The sequence below is a fragment of the Barbatula barbatula genome, assembly GCF_947034865.1.
Source record: "Barbatula barbatula genome assembly, chromosome: 14".
NCBI classification, from domain to species: domain Eukaryota; kingdom Metazoa; phylum Chordata; class Actinopteri; order Cypriniformes; family Nemacheilidae; genus Barbatula; species Barbatula barbatula.
Window position 1 is genome coordinate 1,055,272 of NC_136777.1, and position 25,645 is coordinate 1,080,916.

The 25,645-nt window shown below is 37.9% G+C and overlaps 1 protein-coding gene across 1 annotated transcript; it reads right to left on the bottom strand.

Moving 5' to 3' along the window:
- Nucleotides 1–129: 129 nt before the first annotated feature.
- mertka (c-mer proto-oncogene tyrosine kinase a) lies at nucleotides 130–25,154 on the bottom strand. The gene is made up of 19 exons (XM_079473117.1): nucleotides 24,850–25,154; nucleotides 22,685–23,033; nucleotides 21,685–21,785; nucleotides 21,427–21,597; nucleotides 15,375–15,461; nucleotides 15,107–15,222; nucleotides 14,736–14,913; nucleotides 13,057–13,202; nucleotides 8,905–9,040; nucleotides 7,384–7,525; nucleotides 4,644–4,732; nucleotides 4,461–4,556; nucleotides 4,302–4,382; nucleotides 3,988–4,080; nucleotides 3,519–3,637; nucleotides 3,278–3,387; nucleotides 2,391–2,550; nucleotides 2,017–2,153; nucleotides 130–1,904 (listed from the first exon to the last, which is right to left on the bottom strand). Exons 1-19 carry the CDS (start codon nucleotides 24,941–24,943, stop codon nucleotides 1,460–1,462), a joined length of 2,850 nt encoding a protein of 949 aa, XP_079329243.1. The 5' UTR covers nucleotides 24,944–25,154; the 3' UTR covers nucleotides 130–1,459.
- Nucleotides 25,155–25,645: the final 491 nt, after the last annotated feature.

Here is a 25,645-nt window from a genome sequence, read left to right on the forward strand (position 1 = left end):
ACGCATCATATCAATAATCTTTTCAAGAATTTACAATTAGCCAGCAATGTTTCAAGAAACCAGTTATTTTATGGCTTCAACAATTATAAAGAGCACATTTTATCTGAGAAAAAACAACAATAATATTTTAAAACAATATTCCAAACAGAGTTGGTTCAGTTTTTATTGTTACTGCATTACACTTTACTTCCCATAACAGCACATTGTTATCTCAGCAACTTTTTATGTAATGGCCTAAACAAGAGCTCGTAAATCAAATATAAATGTAATTTCTGAAAATCCAGTACACAGATGTTTTTCTAAGCAACGATGCACTTTTACAGACTTGACAAAGGTTTTCTGTGCTGTGATGATAGAGCTGGACAAAGGATTCAGCCGCTATTAGATTATTAATGATAATCTGAAATCTAAAATAGTTTTTATTTGGTCTTGTTGTGCAGCACTGTCGAGCTTGTGCAGATGCTGCAGCTTTTGTCAGATGGGAACTGGAATCCCCTGGTTAGACCTGCTTTCCCTCTGAGGAGTTTTTTCTCCTTCAATGGAGTTTTCAGTTCCTCGCCACCGTTTGCCTGGCAGGGGAATTTGCCTGCTAGAACTTTATAGTTTTATTTAACACCGCATATAGGAATTGAAAGTCTTCTTAGATATTTGACCTGTGTTTTGTCTTGTATAACCTCATATGTTTTGCCTATAGTCAATATGTTTTCTTGTACAGCTGCCTTGTAACAATGAAAATTTAAAAAAGCACTTCATAAATAAAGCTGACTTAATTTAGATCATTTATAATTAGTTTTCCAATCAGAAATAAGGAATCAAGTTTAATTAGGGTTTATTTTCAATGTGAACTATGAATCAATTTGCTTCTGTACCTTCTGTTTTAACTTGTGAACAATATTTTTCTAAGTGCTGTAGCTTTAATAAATATTATAAATCATTAAATGGTATTTTAAAAACGAAAACCACTCATGAAATTATTGATAAACATATGACCAAGCAAACATTTGCAAGAACAAACGGAAAATCCAAGCACCTCAAAGCAAATTCCATTTTGTTAGCAGTATTTAATAACTTTTTTCATTATAGCTTTTCACGAAAGCAGAATATAATCACACATAAAATATATGAACACATCGCTCTTGTACCTCAGATGTACAGTATTTTAAAATATACTTGGAAGTGATTCCGAGTTACCATGTCAGTTCAATCAAATGTAAAAATATACAAAAATCTATCCTTCGTATTTACAAAAGGCACTTCTAATATACAAATTGTATTCTATGTATGTACATTTTTTATCTTAAAATCACAATTAAATTCCTTCGAATACATTTCATTGCTTAAAAACATGACATGCATTGAATAAGCATCCACTAAATAAAGTGATAATTTGATCTGGATCCTCCACAAAAACAAGTCTTTCCGATGGATTTCAAATCCACAAAATGTTGAAAACTGTATTTCAAAGCAGCTGTGTTGTGTCACTGGATGTTTGCTGCATCTCTGTCACGTCTCTGACTGTTTCTCCACTGGCAAACTCAGAGCCGTGATTCAACAGTGGAGTATCCGCAGAGCTGCCTGCGCCTGCTCCCTCGTGGTCTCCCGAAGATATGACGACAACGTACCGGTCATCTTCCTCAGCGCCCGTGCTATCATGAACGTCTGCCGTCACGACCGACGTGTCCGTGATTTGACAGCTACAGGAAGGAGAGGAAGAGAGCAAAGGACCTTCTGCAGCCATTTCTGTCGATTCATCTTCAGTAAAACTGGTGTTGATGTAGATAATGTCCGATCTGTTTGATACCGCCGGAAGCTTCCCCGCTAGATTCTCCAGCCTCTCTCTGACCTGTGTGAAGTCGGGCCGGTCCACCGGCTCAGCTCTCCAGCAGCTGAACAAGATATCATACCTGAAACACAGCAGCACGTGACGCGTTACGAGTCTGTAAAACGCTTGTCTTATATTCTTATGATTTATTTCGCTGTATTTCGTTCTGTAATTTAGAAGGCAAAACAACTCACAGTTCATCGAGACAGTCGTTTGGCTGTTTCAGTCGGTTGCCTTCGAGGAGATAATCGTAAATCTCGTGGTTTTGAACTCCAGGGTACGGTGTCATACCTCGAGTAGATATTTCCCACATAGTCACTCCAAACGCCCACTGGAAGGACACAAAATTACATTTAATGTCAATAAGCCATCTTACTTCTGCAAACACGCCAGCATAACGCCTGACCTTGCGTTTGAGGCTGAGAAGTTTGTGTCATGTGAGCAGACATTTCCTGTACAGATCAAAGTTGTGTTTCACGAGCAGGTGCTGCTGCGGTCTCACGAGTTAAACTTGTGAAAAACACAGCGTCTCATGAGGATAAAACACCACTGTGAAAACACTTCTTACCACATCGCTTTTGATAGTGAAGACTCTATCTGCCAGACTTTCCACGGCTATCCATTTGACAGGCATCTTGGCGATCCGTCCCTGCCTGTAATAGTCACCGCTGTAGATTTTCTTTGACAAGCCAAAGTCTGCAACGCACACGGTCATGTCGTCACGCAACCTGTAGGAAAAAAACAACAACTGTTTAACAGTGTACATAGTGTAGATTATCAATACGTATTTAATAGGTTAAAATCTTCAGTCAACCAACCAAACTCAGTTCTGACTTCTAATAAAGACCTGCATCACTGCGCATGCTACTTAGTGCTACATTTGCAAGATTTATTAAAGGGGTGGTGCAACGGTGTTTCATGCATTCTGACGTCTTTACACTGTTAAACGTGTTCTCTTCTAATCCTTGTCATGGTCAACTTTTAAAAAAATTAGTTGGACGTATGATGTAGTATTTCTGTGTGGTCCTTTATTGGACAATTCTCCTGTAAAAGCACGCCCACGCGTCAATCCACGAGAGCGGGCGGGAGAAAGAGCACTGCGTTCGCAAAGTCCGGCTGTGTGTGTTTGTTTGTTCACTGCATTTCAGTGATGAATGTTATATAAACGGTGGATATAACGCTGGATTTGGAGATCTTTTGAAACTGATAGATGGAGCGGTATCCCCGCACTATAAGATGCCGGACATGAACCGCAGTCAAAGGCAATGGGTGCGCACATGCTTTAGTTCCGCCCCGGGCTGGAAATAATCGTACAACTGTCTTTTATAAAGTGATCAAACTACATATTCTACGGATATTCGAAGGGTGAGACAATATTCTGTATGTACTCAAGATTAATATGCAGAAACTGTCTAAGTGACGGCCACTTTAAGTAGAAAACAGAGGAGTGCGTACATGCAGTTGCGTGCCGCCAAGTCCCGGTGCAGAAAGTTTCTTTTGCTGAGATACTCCATTCCCGAAGCGATGTCGATCATAAACTTCAGCAGCACCTGTGTGGGGAGATACTGGAAAAACAACATCCTCTCAGACCCAGAGTCTGTCACATTTTGATTCATGCATGTATAAATCATCCGACAGACTAACTCTGTACCTTTAAATTCTCTATTATTATTATTATTATTTATTGGCATCTTACCACAGAGTTTTCTGAGAGGCGAGACCGCAGCAGGAAGCTGTGCAGGTCTCCATGCTCCATGAAGGGAAGCACAACCATCGGTTTGGGAAAGTGTCCGGAGCCCACCTCCAAACAAACACCTAGAAAATAATTCAACATTCATTTGATCATCTCTTTTTTATTATTATTCATTTTTATTTCATTTCTTTTATTTTCTAGCATAATTCAAGCATACTGATGCTGATTGTCATTTATAGTATTGCTCTGTCATGTTTAAATATCAATGTCTATTGGTACAATAGCATTTAATGACTTTGATAAAAATAAAAGTTGACAAATCCTGGACATTTTATAAGTCCTGCATCACAATTTGAATACAGTATAGCTTCTTACCTTTTATGTTTAGGCATCATTATACCGACTCAATAGAATAGAAGCAATGCCATTGGTCGATGATAGTCATGTGACTGAGGTGCAATAAGTTTCTTACCCAAGAGCTTGATGACATTAGGATGGTTGAAATCCTTCATACATGCTGCTTCATTCAGAAACTCTTCGATCTCTCTCTGAGAGAAGTTATCCACTGAAATATTCAACGGTTTTGGTTAAACATTTCTCCAGCAGAATAAAAGATGAACTGGTACCCTTTGACAAACATCCCACCTTCAAAAATGATCCTAATTTTACTTATGATGTTATCGACTTTGAGAAATATAATGTGCATACTGTACTGTATGAACTTTGTATGAATCCAAAGTTGTTTATTTATTAAAAGCACACAGAACGCTATTCAACACGACTCACGTTTCATGGTCTTCACTGCAACTTTATCAGAGGTACCACACGGCTGTCTCAGCTGGCCCTCCATCACTGATCCAAACTCACCTGTGAGAGAAGATATCGGTTGAATATATGAATCTGAAAAGAGCTGAGACATAACACCAGACCAGACCGTCTCCTCACCCTCTCCAAGGACTTTTCCGATGGACAGCCGATTCCCCACGATCATCACATCCTGGAGTTTGGCTTGAAGTTCACTGCTGATGCCCAAACTGGCAACTAAGAGAGAAAATGCACTCTCAGGTCTGTAATACACTAAATCCCTGTTTTGTAATAATGACAAATACAAAATATTTATTGACGTACGTGTGATTTCGATGGCCGAGCGGTTATAGGACCTCTGTGGTCTGTACTCAATTACTTGAGTAAGTTTGTTGTCGATTCCAAACAAAGACCTGTAGAGGGCACCAATGACAATAGTTTAAACACAGACAGACAGTAGAAAGCCAAAGAAAAGTATAATAGACTTATAAAAGACCTATAAAGAAATATCACAGACATCTCTTTAATTTCTCAGTTATTTCTCATAGACATCAATGAGATGTTTGCTTCACATGCTCTCGGAAATGTGATAATTCCCACTTCCCATAAGTAACGTCTGGATTGAGTAACATTAAAATAATTTAGTAGCATTAAAACAAGTGTCTGCTTACACGGTTCCATCAATTATTTCCGGGTGGAAGTGGGGAATTATCGAAATTCAGAGAGCATGTGAAGGGCAACATAAAGGAAGAGTAAATATAAACTTTTCTATTCTCCTTTTTTCAAAGTCTCCTTTGAGTCAGAAATCTCAACGATGTGTCAAACGGAGCTCAGATTCGTCAAGTCTGCAATCAAAAGTCAATAATCTTGAAGATCTCAATATAAACTCAAACATTTCTCATCAAATTGATCCAAATCCAGATTATACACTCATTTTACACCTCCATACTCTTCATGGATTTTAACAACTGTCATGTGTTCTTTTTCTCCTAAATCACTTTTGGAGAATCATCTGAGACTAAAGACCAGTCCCGGTTCTACAAGGTTGCTAAGAAAAGAGCATCCTCGGATGAAACTATTTATAGCGTATATGTTCGTTCTTTTTGTAGCTGTACAATTTGTGTACTTAACCCAAGTGCAGACGTGAAAGGGTTAACAATAGACTTATGTAAATAGAATACATAAAAAAGACAAAACAAAAACCCAAGAGGCGGCAAAATAAAAAGACAATAATGGATACAAGGCAAACACCACACTGATGAAATGAAATAAATCGACTCGACTCGACTAGAAATAACCTTATGACGTAGGTGAATAAAGACAAACAAACCGCACAAGACAGCAAACACGAGGGCATTATAAAGGGAACCAAATCAAAAGGGAACAGGTGCGTGGTATAAAACCATTAACAATCACTAATGAGGAAACGAGAGGACGGGGACAAAGACGAGACCGGAGAGAGCACATGGCATGCCAAAACAAACAATTCCATGTCTCTCTCACACCAAACATGTGGGTCTGTCATGAAACCTGACCAAAAGAAGAGAATCATGACAGTATTTCTCTTCTGTTATGTGTATTGTCCGCTGTGAATGGGAGACACCCATTGATTATATGGTTTTACATCAATTTAAATGATTTTTGTTAAATCTCATCCCTAACGAAACATGTTTTTTTGGTGTATTGATTACTAATTACAAAGCTATGGTTTTACTACAGTAACAGTCGTTTAACTGTGTTGTTTTTGGTGGTGGGAGGTGATATATTTCTTTGTAATGTGCCTTTGTTTAAATTTTTTATGAATTTTACAGATCACGTCAAGCCATCTTTATTTAAATGACGCTTTTTACAATTTTACAAAGCAGCTGTACATGACACAAATTGACTATAAGCAAAACATTTAAAGTTATACAAGTAAAAACTAAAAGGTGAAAACACAGAAGACAGACACACACCGATTCAAACACATCCACATACACACAACACGCATATACACACACGCAAATGCACAACACGGCACTCACGCACAGTGGTTATAACTGAGAAGCACACATTTAAGATAAAGGAGAGAGAAACACAGGTCAAATATTAATTCCTATATATTCTTCTTATTGTTACTAAATCTAAGTGATATCTTGTTATATATGGATAATACCATGTTTGTTTGGTGGTTATATTTTCAGATTGTTTATGATTTCAAAATAAGAACTTTGTGCATTCCAATGAATATCAATCAAACTGCAGTTGGTTTGTTTTAATTTAAGCCATAACTCAAAAAATACATAATTAGAAACAAATGTATAGTATAATACATTGTAAGTTGCTTTGGACAAAAGCGTCTGCCAAATGCATAAGAGTTCTCACTTTGCATTTACATATTAGTGAGCACCCTTACTATATTAATAAGCACCCTCTGTGATTTGGTTCTGGAGGCAGGCCTGCTAAAGACCCGAGTGGTCAACCGTCATTGAAACAATACCAAAGCTCCCATCACCACACTTCATTCTACAGAAGTGAGCTGGACACCGTAAAAGGTTTCTAAAGAGAAAGGAATCAGGGGGAATGTTGATGTTAATCTCTCTACAAACAACTGGAGGTAATGTGAAGCTCTTTGCTCAGCACTCCTCTGGTCAAATGCCTTCATAATTGTGTTTAACTAGAAGTCACGCTGTTTCCACAGAGCAAGCACCACAACTATTGCTTCACTTCTCCTTCCACAAACCTGCAACTTCCTGTACCAAGTACACCGAGATAAAAAAGAAATAAATATGACAGTGCTCCTCAGATTTCATCTTGGAATAAAACAACGTCTACAAATCACTCGTGAGATCAAATGGATTTTGGTCAGAAAAGCCGTTTTGGGGAAATTGAAGGAAATTTGAAAGTGTTTGTTCAAACCGAGCCTGACCTGAATGCCAGTTTGTTGAAACAATGCCCAAAGGTCTACTCGAATAAACATCATGATGTCAGGGGAAAATGTATGGTTCAGAGGACAAGCAAGAACGTGTTAAGTCTGAAAAAGTTGTATGTTTCCTGTGAGGAGGAGAAATAGCAAAGAACTTACTTAAAATAAGATCCATTACGTAAACACATGACCCCAAACACAACGATGATCAGAAGACACACGCCACACACAACTCCAAGAACAATGTACGCCGAGTCTTGACGATTAGGAACCGGAGTGGACGATGGAGAATTTGGAGATTCTGAAACACACACACACACACATCATTAAACAGATTTTCCATCGACTGAGAATATATGTTTATCCTTTAACCCTCACACACGTTTCACTAGTTGACTTTAATGAAAAACATATGTGCGTTCTTTTAACCCGAGCTGATAATAAACTATGTCATTAATGCAAAACACTTTGGGGATTTATATTAGTACAAATAACTATGTTGTGTGCTCTTGTTAAATCATTTCTAAGCGCAGAGCTCTCCGTCAGCTCATTCATCAAACAGGTGATGATGTGTGTTTTGAACATGACCTGGAAACTGACTAGAAATACACAGTCTTATACCATCTTGCTGTTAACGTTACTTTAGTCTGAACCACCCTTACATACAGTATTTGTATTATATCTGCTGAATGTATATTTCATATAATTGACTTCAATCGTATCATGCGAGTATGTTTCCCAGGGGATGTAATTCACTGCAGTTAGTTTCCAAAAGAATAATTCAACATAATGGCTTCCGGAGAGAAGAGATGTTTACACGAATTCAGTTTTCCTGCAGTTCGTTCCAGCATCAGCATTTCATTAAAACTGATTTCGGTTGCTGCATTAGAGACGACATGGCAGGCAACACTAATAGACTAGTGATTCATTTACAAAGGTTGTAATTATTGTTGTCCAACTACAAGAAAATGTAAGGAAATAATAGCACTGTCCAGGGCCTTCGCCTGAATATTCAGAATTTGAATTTCAGATTTGTGGTTAAAACATTGGTTAGGCTATTACTGTACGTGAGAGATCAGGTTCGAATGTTTATTTTTCGACAATGCGTTTGTAAGACAATGTAAATGACATCATTTGGATGCGAGACTTTTTCACAAACCGCTCATGATCACTTTGAAATGTTAGTGCACACCGGAAGTGAAGAGCAGGGTCGCGTCCACAACTCAACAAGGAACACCGGACGCGTCCCTTCTGTATGCGCAAACTCAAGTTCTGAGTCTACTCTTGGTGCAGGATGGGCCACTTTTAACTATTTAGTTTTTTTGTGAAAAACTTTTGAATATGTTTATTTTGGTAGATTTCAGTGAGTGACCTCTGAGGATCAGCGCGACGCACACCACGGTATAGACAGGGAAGAAAGGCAGAGGGTGTAAGCTGCTGAGCAACAAATGTTGATTTAATTTGTTGGCGTATTATTTATTATATATAAAGTTACCGTTGCATAAATAGATTTGTGATTATTAAGCTAAATACTGTTGCCGTGTTTGAGTATGTAGACTGTCCACTGCCCCTCAATGAACCGCCCCTTGGCGATGGGCCTGTCACTGGATAACACTCTGATGCAAAACATTTTTTTTGTCTTTTTATCAACAACCAAACTCAAGAGAAGGAGGTTCTCACCTAATTCTGTAATGAAGAGCCAGAAGCGTGACTTTTTTGTCCCACAGCCGGTCTGAGTGCAAGCCATGACCTCCACACTGTATGTGCTGTTAAACACCTGCAGAGCAACTGTGGCTTCTGTACTCATGCTGTGGATCTGAACACACACAAACACATACAGTATATTTATATAAACCTCAGAACAATATCTTCACCAAGAAAGAAAGTCACACAAGTCTGGAACAACTACCATGTGCTATTCAATTCAGCTTTGTCCTCTTACTGCCAGTAACTGGTGTCAAGTTTTGCCGAGATATAAACACTCGAATGAAACAAACATCATACGGTTAAAATAAGAATGCGTGGTTGCATTACAATGTGACCAAATCCTATCAGTGTAAAAACAAAACTGAAGAGAAAGAGGAACAGAGGCTGTTCTTTTTCTTCAAACAGTCGTGAGTGACACGCGGGCCAGAAGCGGTGCAGGTCAACACAAACACATGTGACACGCCGCTGCTCGTAGTTGTGTAACGCTGTCATCAACGCATCTGTTGTCTCTCAGACATGCTGACGGTCTCAAACTGAGACACATACGCTTTATATAGTTACAGTTGCGTTTTCCTCCACAAAAGTTTCATCTGTACTTCCAAAACGAGATTGACCCTTTCAAGGGCCCCTCAGAAGTGTACAGATTAGCTGTGGCCTGAACCCCCGTCTCTATGAGAACATTCAACTCTATTCCTCCAGCTGTCTGAAGATAGACTCTGATGTTTACATTCTTATTTTCTTGCTTTAATGAAGAGATTTTAACATATTTCAAGGGGAGATTTTCAAACGTTGACCTCCAATGTGTTCAAAAGAATCAAGAATACATTTTTAAAATAAATGTATAGCATTCCAAATGGCGATTAATGGTAAACAGAATAAAAGTTTGTGCTTACATAATATATTTTTGTGTACTGTGCATATTGATTTTGTATTTATAAACTTGTTGAAGACGTTACGATATCCCCATGAAAAGAAATGTACAAAAGTGATTTTATGTCCATAGAAAGCACATTAAATGTATGTAAAATGTCTACTTTATGGTTTCAACTAAGTTTTTGGAGAATATAATGTCAAAATATGCAGTGTTACAGAATATTTGTGTACAAACATCTCGCTTATTCTGACTTGTACATATTAAAATATATAACATAATAAGAGAACATAATATATTTTACTGTGCTTTAAATGAGTAAAACATCTTATTGACAAATGGGCAAAACATGAAACTGATTTGGGGTGAAAGTCTTTTAATATGTCATAAAGTGATTTTTGTTTTAAAATGTATGATATTTATTTTTGCTCCGAAAAACAAAAGCAAAAATGCAACTAAATTAAACAGAAAACTTTCATTTTTTTAACAACAACAATTTAATCTTTGACCCAAACACATACACGTACACATGTGTACCCGTTTATATTCACCAATAATTTAAATGATGTATAAATGTGCATTCATTTTTTATTAAAGATTCTTCTTAAATATGTATGTGTATGTTTTTATAAATACAAAATTAATATACACAGCACGCAGACATTTATTATGTAAACACAAACATTTATCTGGATGTGATTTATCGCTTCTCACTTAAGAACCTTGGAACAATACGTATTATGTATAACAATATGTAATATGTATAAGGGTCATGTAAACAAAGCAAAACTCCAGCTCATCTAGAACGATAAGTCACTTCCTCTACAGCTCACATAATCATTTCCTGTTTCTCCAGGTTCTGAAAACTCTTCCAAGCACTGTAACAATTATTATAGTTATATAAGAGTTATACTCGCAATAGATCCGGCTCAACACTTGCATTCACCAGCAAAAACCACTTGTTCATATCAAAAACAGCCATATCCAAAAATCATTCCATCTTCATTTCATTGCACTTCAACGAATCGCATTTCCCCCAAATGATCATTACAGTAAATCTGTTCATGTTATGAGAAAAGATTTTTGCATTCATGTCATGAACAGATGTTGCCAAGGCCGGCTACTCTTGAGCCGAGCTGGTTTGAAGGAGCCCGACAGGTGCGATCAGACTGGACCAGCTGTGATCAGACTCATTTCCAGTTACTGTTGTTTTCGAGCGGATCACAGCGTGAGATCATGAATCCAGTCACGGCTATAGAATACAGCAGAAGCCATTGAAGCGTCATCATAAACTCCGGGTCACTCTGTGGTGAGTCATGATAGACAGACAAAAACAAACCATTTCTCTCTAACCGTCAGCTTCCTGCTACTGGGACACAAACGGGAAGTGTGCCATTGTGCTTGTGCCGGGGGAAATAGATGGCCACGCCCACATGATTGGACATTGGCCATTGACAAAGACCACACAGGGCATTCAGAGGTGATCAACAAGAGGGCACGTGCTCAGGGGTTCAAACTATTCATTTGGTAACACTTAACAAGAAGATGCTATTAGTCAGTGTTGGGTTTAACTAGATACTAAGTCATTAGTTTCTGTAATTTAATTACGTTTCCCTTGAAAAAGTAAAGTAAGGGATTACTCTTATATTTACTGTCATTTAATTACAGTTACTTCTCATGTAATTGAAATACTGTGTTATATATTCAATAGTGTCAATGACATCATAATTATAAGTCTAACTTGAAAACGTCTGCTTTAAGGTGTCCTTCTCACATTTGTATACTTTGGTCCGTTAATAAGAATAATGTATGTAGTTATTTATTATTTATTTGAGTGACTTAAACAAGCCGTTTCATGTCTGTCCTTGAATCATTTCTCATTAAGGGGGATATAGAAAGTAATTAGTTATAAGTAAATAAATACTTTTTGGGGAGAGTCACTTGTACAGTAATCTAACTACACTATTCAATATGTCATTAGTAAATCATCACTTCTTTCAGAGTAACTTACCCAACACTGTTATTAGTTAACATTAGTAAACGCATTAGCGAACATAAGCTAATAAAAAACATGTTGTTTTTCAACATTTATTAATCCTTGATAATGTCAATATAGTGATTCATGTTAGTTCATGATGCATTAACTAATGTTACAAATCACAACGTTTGATTTTAATATTGCTGAAATTAACATGAATTTATATAAATAAATGCTGTAGACTTATTTTTCATAGATCTTTGCTAATGCATTACAAAAATAGCACCTTATTGTAAAGTGTTACCATTAATTTTTTATTCCAATAGATTATATTTGCAAATAAATTAATATAAAACATTATAACGTGATTTAACTTAAGGCTTACAGTATAATAATAATAATGCATATTATCTGCATTACAGTATTACATTTCATCCTCAGATATGACAACCTGAGGTGTAGTTTAGCTCTCAAAGAATTAATCCTCTACGAGCTTTCATCTTCTCACACGCTCTTCAGAGATGATATAGTGAAGAACGGCTGTTGCATTAGCACAATGTTGTTGTGTTCTCATCTTTTCAATGCGATCTTTCCTATCAAGGAGAATCTGGTCATTGTGTTACGGCAATTCATGAATGAATGCAAATTGTGCTTCATGAACACCTTGAACAAATGAGCATCTCGCCAAACTTGCCAGCGAGTTTCTGTGGGTGACAACAGCGTGTTTTTAAATCGTGCTTGTAAACCAGCCCTGAGATTTTTTTAAACGTTTGATTAACATGATTTTCAAGCCAAACCCTCTTCATTTACATGACGATCACATTGTGGCGCAATGTTTTAGTGAATCCTTTGGACAACAAGTTTTCCTGGTAAACATGCAGCTCCATCAGCACCAAACCAGCGTAACCTGCCGGGACTTTCATGTGATTTACACATCAATGAAATGTACAACAGGCCAGAAAAAGCTTCTTCCTCCATGCACACACAAACAACCCACATCTGCCCTAGAGATGTCAGAGATCTCAAACTGTGCTCGGATTTGTCAGGAAACCAGAAATACAGAGATTTCAATACAAACTCCAACATTTCTCATCAAATTCTTGCAAGATGCTATCCTCAATATCTACTCGTATGGTACATGCGCAATTTATATGTTGATACTTCAAACATCATAAACAAAAGCATAGTCTTAAATAAAAGCTGTTTTTCACCTCGATCGAAGGTTTGTCATTGATGTTTCATTGATTATTCCAATCAATAATAACTCAACACTAACCTTATTGGTTTGCGTCCCGTGTTTGATGGTGATGTCATATCCCTGCAAGACTCCATTCAGCTTGTCTGGGGGCGGAGCTTCCCATCGAATCATCAACATGGAATTGTTCTGTTCAACAGTCAAATTTTGTGGGGCCTCTGACGGGACTGAAAACAAGCAGAAAATGTCTTCATTAGTATGTATTATCTGAGACGCCCCTCCAATTCTCACTTGAAGCAGACATACATTTGTGTCATACGTCATTTACAATTTTCTTCTCCATTTTTCTTAAAGCAAAAGTTCACCCAAAAATGAAAATTCTGTCCTCATTTACTCTTGCCATTTTGAACCTGCATGACATTGGTTCTTCCGCAGAAAACACAAAAGAAGATATTTTGAAGAATGTTGAAAACCGAACAGCATTGGAAGCCATTGACTTCTATTGTGTGGACACAACACCAATGCAAATGAATGTCTGCCGTCACTGTTCAGTCAACAAAATGTTTCAAAAGATCTTCTCTTGTGTTCTGCAGAAGAAAGGAACTCATGCAGGTTTGACATGACAAGAGGGTGATCACTTTAATTTGTAAATATATTGATTTGAAATGTATTTCTTCATTCATTATTATTCTCATTTTCTATTACTTTGATATAGGAGTAGATACGTAGATATAAGTGTCTCCAGTGGTTTCCAGCTCAAGGCTTTTAATAACATCACAGGACAATTTTGTGAAGCTGTAAATTTCCACTGGTTACGTATCTGTTTTAAGACTCATCATTGAAACACGATGAAGGTTATTTACTAAACTTTAGTTCTTTATTGTTTATCTCTAGCTCTGTTTCGGTATTGTGCTTGTGTAGAAGTGATAACTCAATGGAGGTGATTATCTTTCAGTAATGAACAAAGTCATTTTCCCGGCACGGAGAGACCTATTGCGAAGAAATAATCTAGACCGTTTCATTGGACGCGTGCGCCTGACTCCCAGTTAACTTCCAGTTTGTGTTTGGCTAGTATTTATGTTAATATTCATTTATGTTAATACTTTATTGTATAATTGTTGTTTTAAAGAAAGGATTTGTTGAATTGTGTTGTGTGTTCATTTTATTAAATAAACAATTTCTTGAATAGGATCTGTAGTTCGGTCGCACACCGGTCGCGTTTAAATTGACATCTAGAGGTTGAGCTTGGTATCGCATTCAAAGTAAAATATATTGTTTAGCCAAGTAACAGTTCTTTTCGGCTTCGTTTGATTGTTATAAGAAATAATCTGCAGGCACTCTGATATGTGAATGTGTAAGGTGGGGTCACAAAAGTGTGAATGCGCAGTAACGTTGGTTACGATGAAACTATCTATACTTGACCATAACCTTGCATCTGTGGGATGTTACATTTGGAATACCACCCGGGAACTACTGAATTAAAACAGCAGCCTGAGTTCAGATCATAATACGCTATAAGGCTTATCAGACAATATAAAAATAACCTCAATGATTCTTTTAGGAATACTGAGGATATCCTTAAAAGACACACCCGGTACGAAAACATTTTCTAAATACCAGGTCACTCCCAGTCCCATTTGGACATGAAACGCATAATACAATGCTGCAGGAATCCCTTTAGTTCAGCTTACAGGGATAGTTTACCCCCAACATACAACATATTTGTATTTCTTCATCGTGAGATCTGTGAGGACACTCACCACCCTCTGTGGTTTTGCTCTGGACCCAGGCGCTGGGCGGGGAGGATCCGATCTCATTGGTGCAGGACACGCTCATGTTGTACCAGGTCATGGCCTTGAGATTGTTGACTTCATACTGGAACGGTGGAACAGCTATGCTGTGAGCTCTAGTGGGGTTTCCCAACTCGAGCTCTCGAATCTGAAACACATGATGGATGTCAATTACTTTGAATATATCATAACAATGATCATAAACAAATCAAATTCATTCACAAAATGATTTCACATCTTAAAGAATGCTTTTAACAGTAAAGTTATCACACATTGAAGTAAGAATTGCATCTTCTGAAGGTAAATGGACCGTTTCATCATCATTGATGATTGATTTTTACCGTGATGCTGCAGGTGCTGAGCGGAGAGAAGCCATCATGTCCTGGCGTCCAGCTCAACAAGAGTTTGTTTGCCTCACGTTTTCCTACAGTGACCTTTGACACTCTGTTGGGAAGCACTGAAAAACATTAACCGTGGATGTGAAACTTCATGAGGCTTTCAGATCCCTGAGAAAACATTCACTCTCAGATTCGACACCCGTTCGGTGTGGTACAGATGTGGTATCGGTTTATTTATGTTTTACTGAATGGCGTGGCAATATTGCTTTACCTTTGATATTGACATGAGCCTCTCTGGAAACCGTCAGACCTTGTTCATTATGAGCTTCACAGCTGTACTGCGTGGGAGCATCGACATCTGCAGAAAAGGTGTATTTGATTTATATAGTGCTTTTTACAATTGTGCATAGTTTCAAAACAGCTTTACAGCTGTGGCCTGGTGGTTAGAGAGTTGGGCTTGTGATCAGAAGGTTGCTGGTTTGAATCTCAGTGTCAGCAGGTCATGACTGAAGGGCCCTTGAGCAAGATACATTACCCCTGATTGCTCTGTAGTAATGTGCCACTGTAAAAAAACTACTTGTAAGTCGCTTTGGATAAAAGCGTCTGCCAAATGAATAAATGTAAAATATAGAGAAAGAACCTTGGGAGAAACAAGTCTCAGCCAGGAGGGCCAGTTCTCCTCTGACGTGCTGCAGCTGCACTCAGTTACTTTGATTAAACGTTACTGAGTAAATGTTTCTGATAAGTGAGGAGAGCTTATTAGTTGTGATTTATTAAATGTATATTTGGTTGAAGTTGATTTTGTTAAGACTGCTTTTGCGACCGATATCAAACACTTTGTTGTTTTCCAGTTTCATATGGAGAGACGACATACTGCAAAGTAATTTCTCGTGATCTTAAAAACCTTTGATTTGAAAGTGATCTATATCATCATCCCTGTTTAATATATAGAAAGAAAGGCTTTGCATCACTTCTGAAGACCAATCACATGCAGCGCTGTGTCACCTTCAGTATGTCACACAGTACAAAGTATTTCGGTGCCACTCTATGCCAACACCCCAGTCCCACTCTGACAGAAGCCCGAACATAATATCCCTTTTGTGTAAGCGCATTTCTGCCCTTGTCCTGCTGAAACCCACAAAGGCCACATTGCTTTCTTCAATGAAGCGGACAGGAAGCTGTTTGTTTGGATGTTTAGATGTTTTCTGGTGTGAAATGTGTCCATCGGTGACTGTCAGCGGGAGAGGTGGCACCTGTTTTTCAAATCAATGTGACAGAACCATGCCAATGAAATGCATGATCAAATCAATTCAATGATTATTCAACATTTGGAACTCTGCTAGGTTGAGGATAAAACTGAAACTTTCCAATTTTCACAAATGTCACTTAATTTAGTGAAACTAACTTTCCGGGCATGTTTAACACACAAGAATCCTTGAGACAACAAAAGAATACAAAAAAGAGTTTCTTGTGTTTGACAAGAGAACATTCAAGTTACCATTTGAAGGTAATTAGAAGTTGGTATGAAGGTTTCTGGAAGTATTTCCATATGACTCATTGACTTGGAAAGCAAACTATACGGCAATTTCAGGCTGACAGAAGCCCAGATATGAAACTCACATCCAGAATGAAGTCACCACAGGTCCCCAGAACAAAGACACAAACCGAGTCTCCCAAAAGCACCACTTCATTTGAGAGTACTTCATAAAACTAAACGGGCTAATATAAGAAACATTTGGTTACAAAAAGAAGGCTTGGACAGATGGGAAACCTGTATGGGTGCCAGGAGGTGGGCAGATATACTACACTACATTTCTGAAGCTAGCCTGTTATTTTTGGGTTTGGAGGACAGCCATACTTCTGAATACACAACTAACAGAGCCTCCTAACAAAGAGTCAGGGTGTTCCCATGTTGTTTAGATATGTGACCATGGTAATGTTGTTATTTTTTGGACATTTACTATAGCAATACGCTAGCTGTTAGACAAGAAGCATGGTATTGTTTTGAATGACCTTGCATCATCAAGTTGCATGGAAATTAAAGACACCAGTATTAAGACTGAATTATCATCTAAATTAACCACATAACAACATTCTTGCAACCTCTTTAAAAACAAATTAAAGTCCCAGTGAAATAAAAAATGACAATGCCAAATTTTTCATGAAAATTTGCAGCGTTGTAAATAGTTTATCAATGTGGGTCATTCTCTTTAAATGTATTGGGTGCGCGACATCCCGATTCAGCTCTGGTGCGTGGATCAAGGTAAAAAGAAATGTTTTGTAGACATTTTTTGCATTTGTACCGGCTATTATGGCCCCCTTCAACTGCACACATTACGCTTGTACATTTGGGTTACATAATAAATATTAAATTGCCAGTCAAAACAGCCCACTCGTCTCACTCGCAATGCGACTGCCATTAGCTATAGTGGCTAACCGGAAGTCTAAACACAAACAGATAAAAGATGGCGCTGCCCACATTTATGCCATAAATGACGTGGATAGATTGAATAATTTTCATGCGATGTAATTCTAAACAATTCCACGATTCTTGGTTCTGTAACTAATAAAATCTTGCCAGTCATTTGGTTACTGAAAGCCTGACTTTGTATAATGTGCTCTGAAAGATCAAGTGCTTTTACACTGGCTCATGTTTCATAATAAGGTTTTCAAAGTCAGCATTTCAAACCATATTTTGAAACATACTGGCAGGTGTCCACATGAGAAACCGTCATTGCCAGCTCAAGCCAGTTCCTTCTGAATGGAAACACACATCCCAGCATCCAGAGAGACGCAGAGAGAGAAAGAAAGGGTTTGTATGTGTGCATTATGTAATGCATCCATTGTGCCCAAAAGGACAGCGAGGCCGAGGTAAACAGGGAAAAGCTTACTGCATGTTCATATTGTTTTATAACAAATCTATTAAAAACACAAAAACAGAACCCGAAAGGAGACACAACAATGAAAGTATCAGATGAAACAGGGGCTTTTTATCTCACACGTTCATAAACCTAAAAGATCAAATCGAACAAAGAAATGGGCACATGATCTTATTGACAAAATCTTTAAGGTCTATTGATTTTAGTCAAGCTGTAAGTCAGTGTGATTTACAAACAAACATCTAAAGCATTCAGAAAGTTTGTTAGCGTCCCCTCTGACCGGCTTGCAAGAAAAGATAGTTTCAAACGTTCACATTTGGTTCAAGCGTTAATTCTGTACCGTCGTTCTGAAGGTCAGAAAGGTTGGAAATTTTTCACAGAAAAAAATGTGTGAAAAAACTTTATGTAATAAATGGTAAAACCATTAAAAACAGACAAGCCCTTTAAGTTCTGCAGTTCTTCAGACCATCTCTTTAGGTATTAATGGATGATACCTGAAACCATCACACTGACCTAAAGAGCCCATAATGTACCATTAACATTATTTTCATGTCTGAGACAAACACACAAATGGTTCCTGATAAGTAGAAGATTCTTGGCTGGGCATTAACGGGTGTAAGGTGAACCGGAGATTGATCTACACTCTCTCTCTCTCCATCTCTCTCGAATTTTTAGATTAGATGATTAGATTCAACTTTATTGTCATTACACATATACAAGTACAGTGTAACGAAATGTAGTTTAGGTCTAACCAGAAGTGCAGTTAGCAAGTGCAGGATATACAGTTAGAATAAATACAGAATACAATATGGGAGAATATAATACAGTGGGCATGGATTATAAAAATATTTTGCAGTAGGAATGTTCTATGAAAATATGACAGTAGGTATATACTATGAACAATATATACAGATGGCTATATACTATGAACATTAATGTACAGGTGGATATGAACAGATAATAATTTAGACTAAAATAGTGCAAGTGACTTAGTTATGCATAAATTATTGACATTGGCTATTAAAGTTGCAGTGCAATAGGTGAGTTAATGCAGTTATTAAAGTTACGGTGCAGTATACGATTTAATGCAGTTAATAGTTTGCAGAGCAGTAGATGAGTTAATGCAGTTAATAGTTTGCAGAGCAGTAGATGAGTTAATGCAGTTATTGAAGTTACCGTGCAGTAGATGAGTAGATGCAGTTAATAGAATTACAGTGCAGTAGATGTGTAGATGCAGTTAATAGAATTACAGTGCAATAGATGAGTAGATGCAGTTAATAGAATTACAGTGCAATAGATGAGTAGATGCAGTTAATAGAATTACAGTGCAGTAGATAGGTTAGTGCAGTTATTGAAGTTACAGTGCAATAGATGAGTAGTTAATAGAATTACAGTGCAGTAGATAAGTTAGTGCAGTTATTGAAGTTACAGTGCAATAGATGAGTAGTTAATAGAATTACAGTGCAGTAGATAGGTTAGTGCAGTTATTGAAGTTACAGTGCAATAGATGAGTAGATGCAGTTAATAGAATTACAGTGCAGTAGATAGGTTAGTGCAGTTATTGAAGTTACAGTGCAATAGATGAGTAGTTAATAGAATAACAGTGCAGTAGATAAGTTAGTGCAGTGATGGAAGAGGTCCATTAGTGCAAATGAGCATTCAGTTAAATATTCCTGGTGTGCAAGTGAGCAGTATTGAGTGCAAATGATGCTGTGTGTGTGTAAACAGTCCAGTAGAGCAGATAACATGAAGTACTGGTGTGTACAGTTCAGTCATGCATGCAGCCCTGTAGTGCAATGTAAACAATGTTATAGCAGCATTGGAGTTAAAGGTAAGAGAGGTAGAGGAATCAGTGGGGGGCAGAGTTCAATAATGAAACAGCTCTGGGAAAAAAGCTGTTTCTTAGTCTGCTGGTTCTTGTCCGAAGGCACCGGAAGTGCTTTTAAAGAACCTCGAAGCTTTTGTGTTTAAATCTAAGTCTCTCTCCTCCTATAGAACCAAGTGAAAACAATAATCGCTACCAAACAAAAGGTTAAAATGTGAACATAATACATGTTTTCACAACAACTCAGGCTTAGTTGCCAAGGAACAAGGAGCTTATCCTCAAAAATATGGAGGAGCTTAAGCAAAAATCTAGAAAATTCAGCTGTGGTGAAAAAATAGCAAGAGAGATTTTCGACACATTTCTAGAGTACATTACGTGTTGTTTTTCAGTGGAAAACTCACTGCCATGTAGCTGGTGTGTTATGGGTTTCTAGTGCATGGCTATGAGCTTGCTGATGTGTTCTGTATTGTATTTAGCATGTTGCTATGCTACTTTGGGTTGCTAGGTGGTTTCTAGGAATTGTATTACTGGGCCGGATTACAACAGCCATTTTTTGCCCCCCATTGACTCCTATAGTAGGAAAAAATACAATGGCAGTCAAAAGTGCCCCAGAACTGTTTGCTGTCCTACATTCTTCTAAATATCTTCTTTTGCCTTCAACAGAACTAAACAAATGATAAAGGATTTTTTTCTACTAGGGGAGTCAATGGGGGCAAAATCAGTCTGTTTGTAAGCATTCTTCCAAATATCTTTCTTTGTGTTCATCAGAACAAAGACATTTATACAGAACTCGAAGGTGAATAACTGATGACAGAATTGTCATTTTTGGGTGAAGTATGACTTTAATGTAATGAATGTGACTCAGTCAAAAGTGTTATGACTCAAAAACCACTAAACATGAATAAAGAAGAAAAGTGCTCGATGTAATCAGTGTTATCAACCACAATTACCAGAGTAAACAGTGTCCAGTTATCAGATTTTTTGCATTTTCTTTCTCTATAGCTCAAAGTCCTGCTGTAAGCAAAGCAGATTAACCACGACCTGATTTCTGTGGCCACGTGGAAGGTCTCTGACTTGAATAGTTCAGAATTGTCACACAAAGCAAACAACTAAACCGTGGATCGGATGTAACCCTGCATTTTTAGAGACACCCTCAAGGCTGAAGTATAGTTTCCAATAAACGCGTCAGAACATCATCAGAATCTCTCAAAATGCGTTCTTCAGCGGTCTGGTGTCCACATGTTCGCGCTCCAGTTTCAATACTCAAGAACACAAGTACAGAGAAGGCCCGAAAGTACCCGGATGTGTTCTCGATATCAAGGATGCATCGTATGCATCCTTGCGTGCCTAAGGATTCAGCTAGAAGTCCCAGAAATCACTGCGGTGTGTCCATCCAAGTTCGTTCTTCTGAGGCTGCCTCGCAAGAACGGTCTCCACAAGAACACAAGGCCGTTCTTTGCATTATTGGAATTGAGAAACGGCCCATGTTACCTCGCGTACAAAGTAAGCGCAGGCCGCACATCCACGTTCCATTTCTTGCAGTAATTAGTTTATCCACAAGGTGGCAACTTACAAAGAAACCGTGATCTATAACATGTAGCACAGAGATCTATTCTCACCTTTGATAGTGATGGTGCTGGATGATTCATTGTATTCTGCGTATCTCTTGCCGTTCTTAAGCCACTTAATGATCACAGGGTTCGGAGGACCGACCGCCTCGCAGGTGAGCGTGAAGGGAGTGTTTCTCGTGACGTTCACGTTTCTCGGCTGTATCGTGAAAGTCGGCAGACCTGGATTTGAGCGATAACAGGCGAAACGTCTTACAAGCACACGAGAGACAGTCTGAAATGTTGAAAGATTCGTCCGGTTGCACCTACCCTGTATCTCCAGAATGATGGGATTCGACTCGATGATCTTGTTACTGACACTCAGCCTGCAGTGATATTCTCCAGCGTCTGCTCTCTGGACATTTTTAATGCTGAAAGAAAACGTGAAACATATCAGTTTATGGTCTGAGACACTTTCTAGTTACTTATATTAATGTGTAGACTCAGAACAGAGCCGATTCATTATATCAATGGAGTTTTAGTCATAGCATTTCTAAATACAAATTGAACACTTGTACCGTAACGCAAGTACAACACAAGTGATATCAGCAATGCCAGAGATATAAATAACTAGATGGCGCATTAGCATCTGTTTCTGTGGGCCACCATACGTAGGTCGTCCGCCATATTGGAACAGTGCGAGGCGTTTTGTGTTGCCAACTCTGTGGCTTTCCTGTGGAAATGGGTTACTGTCTTACCGTTGCTTCAGGTGTTTTATCCACAGGTTAGGAGTGTAAGGATTTTGTCAATCTTAAGATGATTTTTTGCGAATGTTAAGTTCTGTTATTTGGAGTAGTTTTGTTGTTGTGTAAACTCAACACAGTATATTTCCTATGCTAACACGTGACAACAACAAAAGGGTATCCAATATTTCTAGCAAACTGTGAGTGACGTCAGTGGACCATCCCAAGATGGAAGACGCGTCTATGTGCCTGGAGCGCTTGAATGAGGCATCTAGTTATTTATATCTATGAGCAATGCAGTCATAGTAAATTTCAGCAAACCAGAATAACAACAAAGCAGCAGAAGCGAAACTGCAGAAGCAGAATGCATTTTAAATTACATTTCTTAAAATAAAACTTGGTCAAAACGTTGTAGAAAAAGTGTGTATTTACTTATATGTCTAGACAATTTAAGTTAAAAATGTCTCTTAACACAACTGAATGTGAATTATTGACCAGACTGTTGGTAGACTTCACAAGAATCTGCAGACTGAGCAATATTACAGATCAAAGCTGAAAGTCTTGTTTGTTGTGGTGTAATCTTTTACCTTATGGTTGACAACAGTGTGACAGTGTCCTGCGTGTTCACCGCCGTCTGCATGCCATCAGGGATTTCCTTGTTGTTCTTAAACCACAGAATATACAGATCCTGGCTGCCAACATCGACGTCAATGGAGCAGTTAAATTTGACTTCTTTCCCCTCTGAAAGCTGGATAGAACCCTTGGTCGGTTTGAAGCGAAGCTTCTGGATCTCCTCTTGGCTGAGATGTACGCTGGGGACTCGAACCGGCACCAACAGCGGTTCAGTTGCCTGCGTCGGCCGGTAAGAACGTTCCTGTCTACCCCAAGGAAATGCACCTTCGTGGACGACAGCTGCTGGAGGCTTCCAGTTGCTGGCTGTGAGGAAATCCAAAGTTTTTGTCAAAAATGCTTAAATTTGTGACTTTTAGGTGAAAATAAGCCATGGGCTATTACAGTATTAGCGTATTAGCACCTCTTAACAAATAAAGTGCTTCAAAAGGTTCTTCGATGCCAAAGGAGAACCATTTGGTCACATAAAGAACCTTTAACATCCGAAGAACCTTTCCGTTTCATGAAATGTTCTTTGTGGGGAAAAAAAAGGATCATAAAAGGTGAGAATGAGATGGTCACCAGCTGGGAACCTGTTGATCACCAGCTGGGTATTCTGGTGATTTGGCAATGGAGCTCACAGTTTTGAGAGTGATTCTTCACAGTAAAAAAGACCACCACAAACCAAAAATGGTTCTTCTATGGGATCGCTGTGAAGAACTGTCTAAGCACCTTTACTTTGAAGAGTGTAGTCTTCTCTAGTTTCACAACAGCGAGGGAAATACTCCTAGGATAGATATAATAGCTATATTCTACCGAGTCACTCGGCTTTAGCATAACTTCCGAAACACACTGGAAAATCAATATCCTGTTCTCTAGGAGCCGAAGGAAATTCTTTCTCAAATGAAATCCGTTATCAAGGGAAGCAGATGAGGTGTTCTCATATTGAAAGAGCTTTTCGGCCCCTTCATTGTGAATAAAGAGTTTATTTGCATGGAACTAAATAAATAAATAAAAAACGTCCGTTGTACACAAACATCTTGTGCTACGGACAATTAAACATCACGTTCGCTGTAGAAAATATTTACGTCACCAGATTCTGCAAAGCTGGTGAAAACCCCAAAATAAACCAAGTCTGAACGAAGCAATAACTACATATTAAGACTAAACACTTCCAGTTCTTTATTCCAGGGCATGAGAGTCAAAAAGAAAGTCTATATGTAATGTATAAGCTTAATCCATTTCTGCAGTAAAAAAACACACAACATGCAGAATTACAACAGTATCTTTTAATTAAATATTGATTTAAAGACTTGGTAACACTTCAGTAAAGTAAAGTAATTCTCACTATTAACTTTATTTATCATGCCTATTATTGGGATGTGGTCTGTTTATTAGTATTTATATATCACATGATCATACTCTACATCCCTAATCTTACCCAATACAGAAACCCAACAACGACCTTACTAACTATTAATAAGCAACAAATGAAATGAATTGTCTGTTAGTTCATGTTTTGTTAATAGTGAGAATTGCCCCTATACTGAAGTGTGTCCTATTACTAAAGGAAGGCAATGAACAGGTTTAAAGTTAAACCTCAAATTATTTGTTGTAAATTATGAATCTGTGTCTATTGATCAAGTCAGATGTCTAGGTTATTTTTTGTTTTGTCAGTTATATTTATAAACCTACATACATGTGTGTGTGTGTGTGTGTGTACTTCAACTATTCCTCACGTATACAGTCAACAACACTGTTCAGTATAATAATAAATGATGTGCAAAAATCCCAACTTTTTAAAGCAACTGGCCGCAAAACTTAAAGCAAAAGATTGCAATCATTAAAAGTAAAGTTTAAATGACACATGCAAACACAGCGAATAATAGAAATGTTTGACTTTGTAGAAATCAATCAAGTTGAGTTTGTTTAACTAGTTCCCACTTTCTGTCAGAGATGTAGCTAATAACTAGTTTAACAAGCAGAAAATATTTTGTCACGTAAAATCATGAAAAAATACTGTTGAAAATATTAAAGTATAAGAGGAGAACACAGTTTACTACACTAACTGCACTAGAGGTGGTAGATACTGCAAGATTCAATAGTTTAAACACAATAGTTTAAAAGACTTCACGCATCTTACCAGACGTCACGCTGCTCACTGACCGTCCGAACATTCCGAGGAGAAGCGGAGTTAAAAACCGCAACATAGCCGAGAAGCCCAGAATAATCACCATAACCGCTTTCTTTCTTTCTTTCTTTCTTTCTTTCTTTCTTTCTTTCTTTCTTTCTTTCTTTCTTTCTTTCTTTCTTTCTTTCTTTCGTGAACTGATCTCAGTCAGATGAACAGAGTCCAACAGTAGATATGAAATAACACGTTTCCTCTTCTGTGTTTTGGACTCGCAGGAATGTGATTCTCTCCCCCCGCTGTGACGAGTGACGCGCGCTCTCGATGAACAGAAAAGAACGCGGCGCGCTCTCGATGAAAGAATGCAGGTGACGTCACGCATTGTTTGGGATGCGCGCGTGTCACTCATTTATATAGATCGGTGGTTTCACTGCGACTTTTGGAAAAAAAGTCGTTGTCTTAATATTTATATGTAACTTGTTTGTTTGTCTCGTCATACGTCAGTGTAAATCCGGGATTGTTTTGCTAAAACTTGCTAGAATTTTATAGTTTTATTTAAATAACAATGCATATATGATTTTATAGTGTGTCTGATATATGACCTGTGTTTTGACTGTGTTTTCTTGTACAGCTGCTTTGTAACAATGAAATTTATATAAATAATGTTGACTTGACTGAAGACAGATGGTCAGCAATATCTAAAACAAAGAACTGTAAATACAATTGATTGTGTTTATTTATTTATTTTATTTATAATATATTTATTTATTAAAATGATTTGTTTTATATTTGTTTATCTAGCCTATTCGTA

Coding starts and splice junctions, on each gene's coding strand:
- mertka (XM_079473117.1), bottom strand. CDS start 24,943: ATGGTGATTATTCTGGGCTTCTCGGCTATGTTGCGGTTTTTAACTCCG. Junction 23,034..24,849: donor AGTGAGCAGCGTGACGTCTG/GTAAGATGCGTG, acceptor ATTTCCTCACAG/CCAGCAACTGGAAGCCTCCA. Junction 15,223..15,374: donor GGCTCATGTCAATATCAAAG/GTAAAGCAATAT, acceptor AATGTTTTTCAG/TGCTTCCCAACAGAGTGTCA.